Here is a 13,066-nt window from a genome sequence, read left to right on the forward strand (position 1 = left end):
ACTTAAGAAAGTTTTAAATTTATTTTAAGTCATTTGGCTAAACATCTGATTATTACAGAGATATTTATATTAAGACAAGAGCGTGAGCCAAAGTTTAAATTTATGTTTTAGGAAGCTGGATCAAAATATGTATTTTGTGGGTTTAACTAAACACACAATTTCGAAACGATTTGTTTTTATTTTGATACTCTTTTTATATTTAGTATATATATAATTTTTTTAGAACCATACAACCAAAGAAAAAAATTTTAGAAGTAAATTCTTGTCAAAATAAAGTTCTGTGTTCTCGAAATTAAAAAAAAAAATCTCCTCTTAAGAATTAAACAACTTTTTAGCTTAAATAATGGTCACAGAGAAATATGTGGATAAGGCAGAATTATCCATTTAACTTTATAAAAACTTTACTGAGCTTTTAACATGTGGTTTTGGGTCAATGGATAAAAGTTCTGAGTATGTTTTTTATGAGTCTGGTCAATTTTTCAGCAGTCTAAAGTTGTATTAATAAATAATGGTCTCTTGTCAATTAGTTAATATGATAATTCCAAATGCCTCTAATGTTATATGTGGTCTTAGGTCATGAAGTAGAATAACAGCCCTTCTATTGACCAAAGTTTATTGCTGAATATGTTTTTCATGAACCTGGTTAATTTTTCAGCTGTAGATCGACATTATTGATCATTTTACATCTTGATAAGTTGTTAGTATGTTAATTTCAAGCATTGTCCACCATACATTGATAAAAATCTTCTTTGGGTTAAGTCCTTTGTCCAGAGAGGAGAGGAAAAGACAATCCAATCAACAAAAGGTTCATTTGTGATATATATATAATGAGAGGATTGACAAATATTAATTTATTCATCTAGTTTTTGGTGAAAATTGCCTTTTATTAGTTGATTAATCACTGCAATACCTTTATATTGCTCATCTTCAATTCAGTTCAATTTTTTCCATCTTTTCACTGAAGAAATTAAAATCTTGTAACTTCATCACTTACTGCAACTTCTTCAGCTTTCAATTTTGATTATATATATACAAAAAAAATATACAAAACATGGAAATTGTATTGTATTAATGTATATATAATAAGCTTATAAGACAACAGTCTTTCCTAAGTCCCGATTTTGTTGCTAAAACTAAAATATCAGGTCTCTAAATAAAAAGGACCAAACCAATATCCAGCTGTCACAGCGTAAACTAAAGCTCCTAATCCCAGATTATTTCGAGAGCAGCACCAGATTGTGCAGACGCCTTCTCGATGTGCTCAAAAGATTTATCATTGAAAACATAATTTATCCAACATGATTCCGTTCACCCGGTTAACGTTAGGGCCCGAACAGCATATGCCACGTGATTTTTGCCCATTTTTGTGACCGACGACAGAATAATGGATTGTGACATTTGCAGAACACCGTACCGTATACGAATAACGAATTACACGAAGAGATGCATGGCTAACAGAACACAACACGATGTAACCTTTATTGTTGGCTTTTAATAAACAGCACCCCCGGCGATAAAGTTCTATTAATAGGTGCACAAACGTTACGTGTGTTTTACGACCACGAATGGTAAATCATACCACTCGTATACGGGGTTCAAGGAGTTTTATCTAAACTTACCTCTTGATTTTTATATATTTGTACCAAAATAGTATAATATTATAAACTAATTGAAAAGTGAATTTACATTTACATTTCTGTAAGCTTTTTTTGGATTAATCTTGACTCATTAATTTACATTCAAATTTATCTAATTCTCTGGATTACTTTAATGAACATGTAACAAAATATTTTCATCAGGTATGTATGTGTAAATGGTTGCCATGAGTTTTATTTTAATTCATTCAGGTATACTCTTGTTATTTCAGTGTTTAAATAGAGAAATGCACTTTGAAAATAGTGCATTCCAACACCCACACAACAGGAATACTTACCCAGTTGATATTATCGATTGTCTAAGATGCTTTCAGAAGGTAAATTCACCAAGAACAGTTCTATTAAGACTGGTGAGGATCATCAAGCGGTCATACCCGACTCCATACCAAACCAACCAATTGGTGAAGAAGTTCCACCCACCTCAGATGACAGTGATAAGAAAGGTGCAAGAATTGGAGAAATGTACCAAGCAGTTTTGCCCGACTTCATACCAAACCCATCAGAGAGTGATTTACTTTTAGAAAATGAAAGAGCTACCCTTTTATGGAAGCCGCTGAAAAATACCCCCAAATTTTCTAAATATTTGGATCTTGCCCAGCATGCTTTTGGTTTGAATGAGGAACAGAGTCTAACGATTTTAACTTTGAACAAAAATAATATTAGGGATGCTTGTCACGATTGCGTGAGGTATGCCCAAAGGACTGAAGAATGGTCCGATGAAGAGTTGAAGGTCTTGAAGAAGGCTTTGAAACGTCCACCGCTTAATTTTTACAACATCCAGTCGAAGATTCGTACTAAGACAATGCGTAGTATTATTAGGATGTACCACATCCTCACCCCAGATGATAAATTATAAATATTGTATAAGTATAAATGTATATTATTGTGTGAAATAAAGAAATTTAAGTAATAACTTGATTTAAATTGACTAAACAACAAAAATTCACATCATCAAAAATGATGATCTAAGAGGTGAAGCTATATCAATAGACATTGGAGCTGTCCTACTAAATATCATTTCTGTAAGAGTAAAGAAAAGAGTTTGAACTGGAGGCAAAGGTGTAATACTGAATACTAAAGATGAAAGGGAAATAGTCCCCTTCAAATCTTGTCTCTTCTGTATTGATATCATTTTCAGTTACTTTGAAAGTTGGAAAGTCTGATGAATTTTTATGTCCAGACACGTTGACAGTTTTCAAAGGCAAATCAAGTGCCTTTTCTTGTAATTCAGGTGGATTTGGTGTGAAAGTGTCTTGATATTTACTGTCTTCGGTGGTTGGTTTTGGTATTAATAAATCAGTCCCTGTTATGCTCATTTTTGTTCATTTCACAAGATTCTACATCCGATGAATTTGATGTGAGATATTCCCCTTCAAATCTTGTCTCTTCTGTAGTGATATCATTTTCAACTACTTTGATAAGTGGAGAGTCTGATGAATTTTTATGTCCAGACACGTTGACAGTTTTCAAAGGCAAATCAAGTGCCTTTTCTTGTAATTCAGGTGGATTTGGTGTGAAAGTGTCTTGATATTTACTCTCTTCGGTGGTTGGTTTTGGTATTAATAAATCAGTCCCTGTTATGCTCATTTTTATTCATTTCACAAGATTCTACATCCGATGAATTTGATGTGTGATATTCCCCTCCAAATCTTGTCTCTTCTGTATTGGTATCATTTTCAACTACTTTGAAATGTGGAGAGTCTGATGAATTTTTATGTCCAGACACGTTGACAGTTTTCAAAGGCAAATCTAATGAATTTTCATATACAAACATGTTGACAGTTGTCAAAAAACAAATCAAGAATCTTTCCTGGTGGATTTGGTGAGAACGAGTCTTCATATTTACATCCAATTAATCTCATTATTAAGTATTTCATAAAGTAGAGTCTCCGATGAATATTCATCAAACATTTTAACAGTTTTCAAAGAAAATCAAACACCATTTTTTTGTAATTGAAAACATATTTAGGTGGATTTTGTTGAGAAAGCAGTTCTTGATATGATATTCATTTTTACTTTCTTTGAAAGACTGAAGATGTGATGAATTTCTATTTTTAAACATTTCAGAAGATGGATGGTGTATCTCGTAATTGAAAACCATTTACAAGTGAATTTATTTAATTTTAGATTATCTTAAAACGTGTAAGATGTTGTGGATATTCATTGTCAGAGTTTTTAGAAAAGGAGCAATGTAAGAAAATAATCTTAACCAGGTATAGACGTGTAAATGTTTGTTAAATTAGTTTAATTTTAATTCGGACAGGTATACTTTTGCTAGTTAAGTGTTTAAATAGACAGTGTATTTTGGAAACAGTGCATTTCAACACACACTCAACAGGAATACTTACCCAGCTGACATTACTGATTATCTAAGATGCTTTCTGGAGGTAAACTCACCAAGAACAGTTCTATTAAAACTGGTGATGATCATCAAGCAGTTATACCAGACTCCATACCTCATGAACCAATGAATGTAGAAGTTCCAATGACTACAGATGACCGTGACATGGGAAATATGGGTCCAAGAATTGGAGAAAGATACCAAGCAGTTTTGCCTGACTTCATACCAAACCCTTCAGAAAATTATTATCTTTTAGATGAAAGAGCTACCCTTGTATGGAAGCCACTCAAAAATACTCCCAGATTATCTAAGTATTTAAATTTTGCCCAGAACCGTTTTGGTTTGAATGAGGAACAGAGTTTGATGATTTTGTTTAAGAACGAAAACAATGTTAGGGATGCTTGTCACGATTGCCTGAAGTATGTCCAGAGGACTGAAGGATGGACCGATGAAGAGTAGAATGTCACTCCAGATGATAAATTATGAATGTTGTATGAATATAAATGTATGTTATTGTGTGATTTAAATAAATAATTAAACAAAATGTTTATATGTTTATTTTATACATATAAAAATATATAATAATAAACAATGGTCAAAGCTTAGCTAAGTTTACATCAGCAGCAGTTTACATTTAACATTCTATTTCATATATTTCTTCATTTGCAGTAAATAAGTGATACATTTTAACAATACTGTTTATCGTTCTTCTGCCCTTAAGCTTCTTCTGTATTTTATAGAAATTTTGTTCCTTACGTTTCACGCATTTCTCCATAATTCTCATGTCCTCCTCGTTCCATAACATACTGATGTCAACGTATTTGGATAAATCTTGTCCAGCTTTCAGAAAGTCGTTACCATTCAAAAACAATAACGTCAAACTTTGTTCTTCATTCAAAAAGAAACCAACTTGTGCAAGTTCGATGTATTTCGCAACTTTCCCCATATTATCAATGGGTTTCCATAGAAGATGTCCCTTTTCTTTTGATTGTAAGTAACTTTCTGACGGGTTAGGTGTGAATTCTGGTAGGTCGGCTTGGTATTCTTCTCCAATCCTTGCTGACTTCTTCTTGTGGGTATCACATTCATTTTTATTCATTGTAGGACCTGACGTATCTTCTGTTGACATTTTATTTGGTGTGTCATCTTGACATTCCACGTTAACTTCATTTTTAGTCTCGTCAGTGGTTGGTATTGGTATGGGGTCAACAAAGCATTCTTGATCCTCTGTAGGTTCTTTCTTATCATCTGATAATATTTCTTCTATTGGTTGGTTTGGCGTACCATCTTGACTTTCCACATTAACTTCATTTTTAGTCTCTTCGGTGGTTGGTTTTGGTATGGGGTTGGCAAAATATTCTTGATTTTCACACATCTCTCTTAACACATCAGTCACTATAAAGTTATGTTCATTTTTATTCATTTCAAGAGATTCTACATCCAATGGATTTGCCTCTCCTGTATTGATATCATTTTTAACTTCTTGAAAAGGTTGAGAATCTGATGAATTTTGATGTCCACTCTTCAAAGACAAATCAAGAGCATTTTCTTGTAATACTGGTGGATTTGGAGGGAAGAAGTCCTGACTTTTACTTTCAATTCTTAAAGAACAATTTTTATTTATATTAAAAGGTTCTTCAGGCACTTTGAAAGACAAATCAAGCGGCCTTTCTTCTAAATAAAAACCATTCTTAGGTGGCCTTGCTGAAGGATATGGCATACCGACTGGACATCTACTTCCAACTTTCATAAAACTTGTCTGCTTCATAAGATTACGTGGATTAGTTGCCAAATAGGGTTGTTCACCTAAATTACTTGTAGAACTCGTCGGTTCCATGTTGTAACCACTTCGAATTGTCTTAAAAGGTTGAGTATGTGGAGGATACCCATTAAGCATTTTTGTAGATGGATGATGCATCCTTTCTTCTAATTGGGAACCAATTTCTGGTGAATTCGTTGCGAAGAATGGCACTCTAGCTTTACATTCACCTAAATTTCTCCTTGGAGTCGACGGTCCGACGTATTGACCATTATGAATTGACTTAAAAGGTGGCATATGTTGTGGATTTCTGATTTTAGAAGACTGATCCAACTGAAGACCATTCATAGGTAGTTTTGCTGTGGGATAGGGCAAACTTTTGGGATATTCTCTTCCAGTACTTGTCAAACTCATCTGTTCAGTATGATCTTTTGTTTTTTCATAACGTCTATAAAATTGATGTGGTGCCATTTTTTGTAATTGACAACCATTTACAGGTGGATTTGTTGCGAAGGGGGGGAAATTGCCATGATGTACACCTAAATTGCTTACAGAACTCGTCTGTCTAAGATTATGACTATTTTGAATTGTCTTGTAAGGTGAAAAATGCTGTGGATTTTCATTTGCAGACATTCTAAAAGATGGACTATGCATCTCTCTTTCTAACTGAAGACCATTCATAGGAGGCTTTGCTGTGACATAGGGTAAACCAACTGGTATACCTAAATTGCTTGTGGAACTCGTCTGTCCAATGTTTTGACCATTTTGAATTGTCTTGTAAGGTGAAAAATGTTGTGGATTTTCATTTGCGGACCTTCTAGAAGATGGACGATGCATCTCTCCATCTAATTGAAGACCATTCATAGGTGGCTTTGCTGTGTGATGGGGAAAACCGACCGGTACACCTAAATTGATTGTAGAACTCGTCTGTCCAATGTGTTGCCCATTTTGAATTGTCTTAAATGGTGAAAGATGTTGTGGATTTTCATTTACAAACATCCTAGAAGATGGACAATGCATCCCTCCTTCTAATTGAAGACCATTCATAGGTAGATTTGCTGTGTGATGGGACAAACCGACCGGTGCACCTAAATTGCTTCTAGAACTTATCTGTCCAATGTTATGACTATTTGGAATTCTCTTAAAAGGTGAAAGATGTTGTGGATTTTCATTAGAAGATGGACGGTGCGTCTTTGCTTCTAATTGAAGACCATTCATAGGTGGCTTTGCTGTGACATAGGGTAAACTCACCGGTACACCTAAATTGCTTGTAGAACTTGCCTGTCCAATATTATGACAATTTTCGATGGTCTTAAAAGGTGGAAGATGTTGTGGATTTTCATTTTCAGACATTCTAGAAGATAGACGGTGGATCTCTCCTTCTAATTGAAGACCATTCATAGGTGGCTTTACTGCAACTCTTGTAGGACTTGTTTCCTTGATATGACCTTCATTTTTACTTTCTTTAAAAGGATGTGGTGAATTCTCATTCTCAGACATTTTAGAAGATGAACGAAGCATCTCTTCTTCCAATTGAAGACCATTCTTTGCTGCCAGCGAAGACAAATTGGTGGGATGCTCACCTCCAGCTCTTATTGACCTCATCTGCTTTATTTGATCTTCGTTAAACGGTGGAATCTGTGGTGATTTTATATTTTCCAACATTTTTTGCATGTTTTCATCTAATTGATGACCATTTAATAGTAAATTTAGTGCGAAGAATTGCAAACAAGCTTGATATTCACTTAAGTTGCTTAAATCTCCATTTTGAATTGTCTCAGAAGGTGGAATATCTTGTGAGGTTTCATTTTCAGTCTTCTTTAAGTATGAACTATTCAACATTTCTTCTAAATTTAAACTATTTAAAGGTGTATTTTCTTTAACGTCAGTTTGATATTCATCTCCAACTTTTAAAGAAATCGTCGATGTGACATTATCTTCCTTTGTACACATTTGTAAAGGTGGAAGGTGTAAGGAATCTTCATTTTTAGACATTTTAGAAGATAATTCATCTGCTTTTGGAAACAAATCATTTTCAGCCATTTTGTTTTGCTGATGTATTATAAATACTCTCAAGATTTTAGTGTATATAAATTAATGTACTGAAAAGTATAATAACTAAAATATTGAAATGAAAATTATATTTTCATAATTTTAATTTCATCAATCAAAGGGAATATTATTATAATTGGAACAAATTCGACAAATTTACTATTTTTACTTTCGTTTCATAATTTTACCATCATTTTTACTAAAAATTTAAGGCACCCTTTGAATTGTAGTAACATAAATTAGTAATTTATAAATTTATCACTGTAATACATTCTTCTGGAGCAGTTAATCATTATAATTTAGGTAATGTCGTTAAAACGTGCACAGCTTTATTTATGGTGTTTTCATGGCATATATTAGGCACTTCTGGTGGTTATTTTTAATACTCTTCAAGTTGAGGCTTTTGTATATCTACAATTAATAACATGTTTCATTAATTAACATAAAAGAGTACTTAAACATTACTTACATATAGACTGTTTTAAATTAATTTTAACAACACAGTAACAAAATTTTGACACACACAAACAACATAAATTAAACACGTGTGACTAAAAATTGTTGGTTATACTGTATAAATATTATATAGTATACAGTCTGATTTTCAGACGAATATTTTAATCCTAATTATACTGCTGGACAAAAAGGTGAAACATCAAATTGTCTTGTCCAAATATTAATTATACTAATTTTAACTAAATTCCAAATTTCTTAAAGTAGTTTAAACATGTCGAAAGACAAAACAAACAAGAAATAAAAACATGTCAAATCGTCTGTGTTGATGCGTTTACTGGTGTGCAGCAAATTAGAAATCTATTTTTATTAATTTTAACAAGATCTCAAAATTAACGTGCGACAGACGTTTAAATGTGTGAAAACATGTGACAACACCTAAATGCATTAATTATATTTATTCGATGCCTAACTACGTTTTAATTTCGTCCGGGATAAAAATATTTTGATTTTGACAGCAAAATGAGCATTCTCTGAATTTATTTCAGGATATTTTAAATATAATCTTGTCCCATTTTTATAAGTGATTGGTTCAGTTATATATTTTTTTTTTTTTGAAATAGTGTTTTAATTTATTTAAATAATAAAACACTCGACATATTTTTGTTCTGATTCTAATTCTGTTTCTGATTCTGATTCTAATTCTGATTCTAATTCTGATTCTAATTCTGATTCTAATTCTGATTCTAATTCTGATTCTAATTCTGATTCTAATTCTGATTGTAATTCTGATTCTAATTCTGATTCTAATTCTGATTCTAATTCTGATTCTAATTCTGATTCTAATTCTGATTCTAATTCTGATTCTAATTCTGATTCTAATTCTGATTCTAATTCTGATTCTAATTCTGATTCTAATTCTGATTCTAATTCTGATTCTAATTCTGATTCTAATTCTGATTCTAATTCTGATTCTAATTCTGATTCTAATTCTGATTCTAATTCTGATTCTAATTCTGATTCTAATTCTGATTCTAATTCTGATTCTAATTCTGATTCTAATTCTGATTCTGATTCTGATTCTGATTCTAATTCTGATTCTGATTCTGATTCTGATTCTGATTCTGATTCTGATTCTGATTCTGATTCTGATTCTGATTCTGATTCTGATTCTGATTCTGATTCTGATTCTGATTCTGATTCTGATTCTGATTCTTATTCTGATTCTGATTCTGATTCTAATTCCGATTCCGATTTAGATTCCGATTCTGATTCTAATTCTAATTCTGATTCTAATTCTGATTCTAATTCTGATTCTAATTCTGATTCTAATTCTGATTCTGATTCTGATTCTGATTCTGATTCTGATTCTGATTCTGATTCTGATTCTAATTCTGATTCTAATTCTGATTCTAATTCTGATTCTGATTCTGATTCTGATTCTGATTCTGATTCTGATTCTGATTCTGATTCTGATTCTGATTCTGATTCTGATTCTGATTCTGATTCTGATTCTGATTCTGATTCTGATTCTGATTCTGATTCTAATTCTGATTCTAATTCTGATTCTAATTCCGATTCCGATTTAGATTCCGATTCTGATTCTAATTCTAATTCTAATTCTGATTCTAATTCTGATTCTAATTCTGATTCTGATTCTGATTCTGATTCTGATTCTGATTCTGATTCTGATTCTGATTCTGATTCTGATTCTGATTCTGATTCTGATTCTGATTCTGATTCTGATTCTGATTCTGATTCTGATTCTAATTCTGATTCTGATTCTGATTCTTCTCTAAGTGATTCTAATTCTGATTCTGATTCTGATTCTAATTCTGATTCTAATTCTGATTCTGATTCTGATTCTGATTCTGATTCTGATTCTGATTCTGATTCTGATTCTGATTCTGATTCTGATTCTGATTCTGATTCTGATTCTGATTCTGATTCTAATTCTGATTCTAATTCCGATTCCGATTTAGATTCCGATTCTGATTCTAATTCTAATTCTAATTCTGATTCTAATTCTGATTCTAATTCTGATTCTGATTCTGATTCTGATTCTGATTCTGATTCTGATTCTGATTCTGATTCTGATTCTGATTCTGATTCTGATTCTGATTCTGATTCTGATTCTAATTCTGATTCTGATTCTGATTCTTCTCTAAGTGATTCTAATTCTGATTCTGATTCTGATTCTAATTCTGATTCTAATTCTTGTCTAAATGTGTTCTCAAATTTAAATTTAGATTTTAATAAAAAAAGTCTTCTTAATTCTAAAGATTGTCGATATGTAAATGAAATTTATTTGCTTTCAGCTTTATTCAGTGTTAACATCAAACGGATTTTAAGACTACTAAACTTGTAAGCCTTCATTAAAACTCTTTCACGGAACATTTCAACACTCTTAAATGGATACCTTCTGAATAGATTTCTATAAAAAGAATGTTTTATAAAAAACCCCGTTCCATTCAAGATAAGAATCGCAAAACGAGTAAGATAAGTGTGATGAAATAATTAGATTGCACCAACATAATCACGTCGTGTCAAATCCGTACGCGCCACAAAGTATAATAACGCCTGAAAAGAACATAAATCTTTAATATCAACGTAAGATTGATGAAGTCATCAATATGTATTCCCCCTTTGTAATCATAAATATGTATAATGAACATGATATACGGGCCATAAAAGCTCTCTTACTGTCAAACGCATTTGTTTTCTTAGCCTTTTGCAGCAGACGAAAAAAGTGCACGCTGATTTAGTTTGAATAATAATGGCCCACCTTTGATACGGGGACGTCATTGAGGCTGTCATATTGTGAGTAGAAATAAATTTCAAACCGGCCAACGTTGCTTTCCTTATGTTCCACACTATGCAGACAATAAACATGGACGAGTACTTCGGTTTTGTTTAAAAGTTCCCATTTTTCTTTCATTTTGATATAGTACTCTTATTCTATCTTTTATCCTGATTCTCATTCTGATTCTTATTTTGATTCTCATTCTCATTCTGATTGATTCTCATTCTCATTCTGATTGATTCTCATTCTGATTCTCATTTCTTATTATTGTGATTCTTATTACTGATTGATTATGATTATGATTCTTATTACTGATTGATTAACACATCACATCAATAACATCACGTCAGTCACATCACACCAATCACATCACATCACATCAATCACATCATACCAATCACATCACATCACGTCATGCCAATCACATCTCATTATGCCAATCACATCATGCCAATCACATCACATCATGCCAATCACATCACGTCATGCCAATCACATCACATCATGCCAATCCCATCATTCCAATCACATCATGTCATGCCAATCACATCATGCCAATCACATCACATCATGCCAATCACATCCCATCATGCCAATCACATCACGTCATGCCAATCCCATCATGCCAATCCCATCATGCCAATCCTATCATGCCAATCCCATCATGCCAATCCCATCACATCATGCCAATCACATCATGCCAATCACATCCCATCATGCCAATCACATCCCATCATGCCAATCACATCACATCATGCCAATCACATCACGTCATGCTAATTACATCCCATCATGCCAATCACATCCCATCATGCCAATCACATCACATCATGCCAATCACATCACATCATGCCAATCACATCACATCATGTCTTGCCAATCACATCACATCATGCCAATCACATCACATCATGCCAATCACATCACATCATGCCAATCACATCACATCATGCCAATCACATCACATCATGCCAATCCCATCATGCCAACCACATCACATCATGCCAATCACATCATGCCAATCACATCATGTCATGCCAATCACATCATGTCATGCCAATCACATCATGTCATGCCAATCACATCATGCCAATCACATCCCATCATGCCAATCACATCACATCATGCCAATCACATCATGCCAATCACATCACATCATGCCAATCATATCACGTCACGCCAATTACATTCCATCATGCCAATCACATCATGCCAATTACATCCCATCATGCCAATCACATCCCATCATGCCAATCACATCCCATCATGCCAATCCCATCATGCCAATCACATCACATCATGCCAATCACATCATGCCAATCACATCCCATCATGCCAATCACATCACATCATGCCAATCACATCACATCATGCCAATCATATCACGTCACGCCAATTACATCCCATCATGCCAATCACATCATGCCAATTACATCCCATCATGCCAATCACATCCCATCATGCCAATCACATCCCATCATGCCAGTCTCATCACATCATGCCAATCCCATCATGCCAATCACATCACATCATGCCAATCACATTACATTATGCCAATCCCATCACATCATGCCAATCCCATCATGCCAATTACATCACATCATGCCAATCACATCACATCATGCCAATCACATCACATCGTGCCAATCACATCACATCACATCAATCACATCATGTGCGTGATGTGATGTGATGTAATTATGATTGATTATTAAATTATTACAAATAATTATTTAGAAATTATTTAAAACTAGAAGTCACTGACTAGCTAGAATTGATAAGAAAACCATTTATTTTTTTATTTTGATAAAGTACTTCTTGAACTTAACAAACGGTCTCTAACCGTCCGTAAATATTTCCTGCTCGTCACGATCAACGCGTGCAACGTAACACAAATTTGTCGGTTTAACACACCCCAACTGATTCGGAGATTGTGTGTGTAAAAGCCAAAAGTGAAATTCTATTTTAACCACGTTTCGACGTCGTCGACTGCCGCAGCCTCG

The 13,066-nt window shown here is 33.4% G+C and overlaps 2 protein-coding genes across 3 annotated transcripts in view; one reads left to right on the top strand and one right to left on the bottom strand.

The window, feature by feature from the left end:
* LOC109596242 (pleckstrin homology domain-containing family G member 1) overlaps positions 1-13,066 on the top strand; it is a 206,620-nt gene that overhangs the window by 73,915 nt on the left and 119,639 nt on the right. The gene's annotated exons all lie outside the window — the stretch shown is intronic.
* LOC126264713 (uncharacterized) lies at positions 4,538-8,354 on the bottom strand. Its single transcript, XM_049963751.1, has 2 exons — positions 8,277-8,354; positions 4,538-8,218 (listed from the first exon to the last, which is right to left on the bottom strand). Exon 2 carries the CDS (start codon positions 7,796-7,798, stop codon positions 4,631-4,633), a length of 3,168 nt encoding a protein of 1,055 aa, XP_049819708.1. The 5' UTR covers positions 7,799-8,218; positions 8,277-8,354; the 3' UTR covers positions 4,538-4,630.

Source organism: Aethina tumida, chromosome 2 (genome assembly GCF_024364675.1).
Source record: "Aethina tumida isolate Nest 87 chromosome 2, icAetTumi1.1, whole genome shotgun sequence".
Taxonomy (NCBI): Eukaryota; Metazoa; Arthropoda; class Insecta; order Coleoptera; family Nitidulidae; genus Aethina; species Aethina tumida.

Excerpts from the sequence above, each read along its gene's own strand:
- LOC126264713 (XM_049963751.1), bottom strand. The coding sequence starts at position 7,798 with ATGGCTGAAAATGATTTGTTTCCAAAAGCAGATGAATTATCTTCTAAA.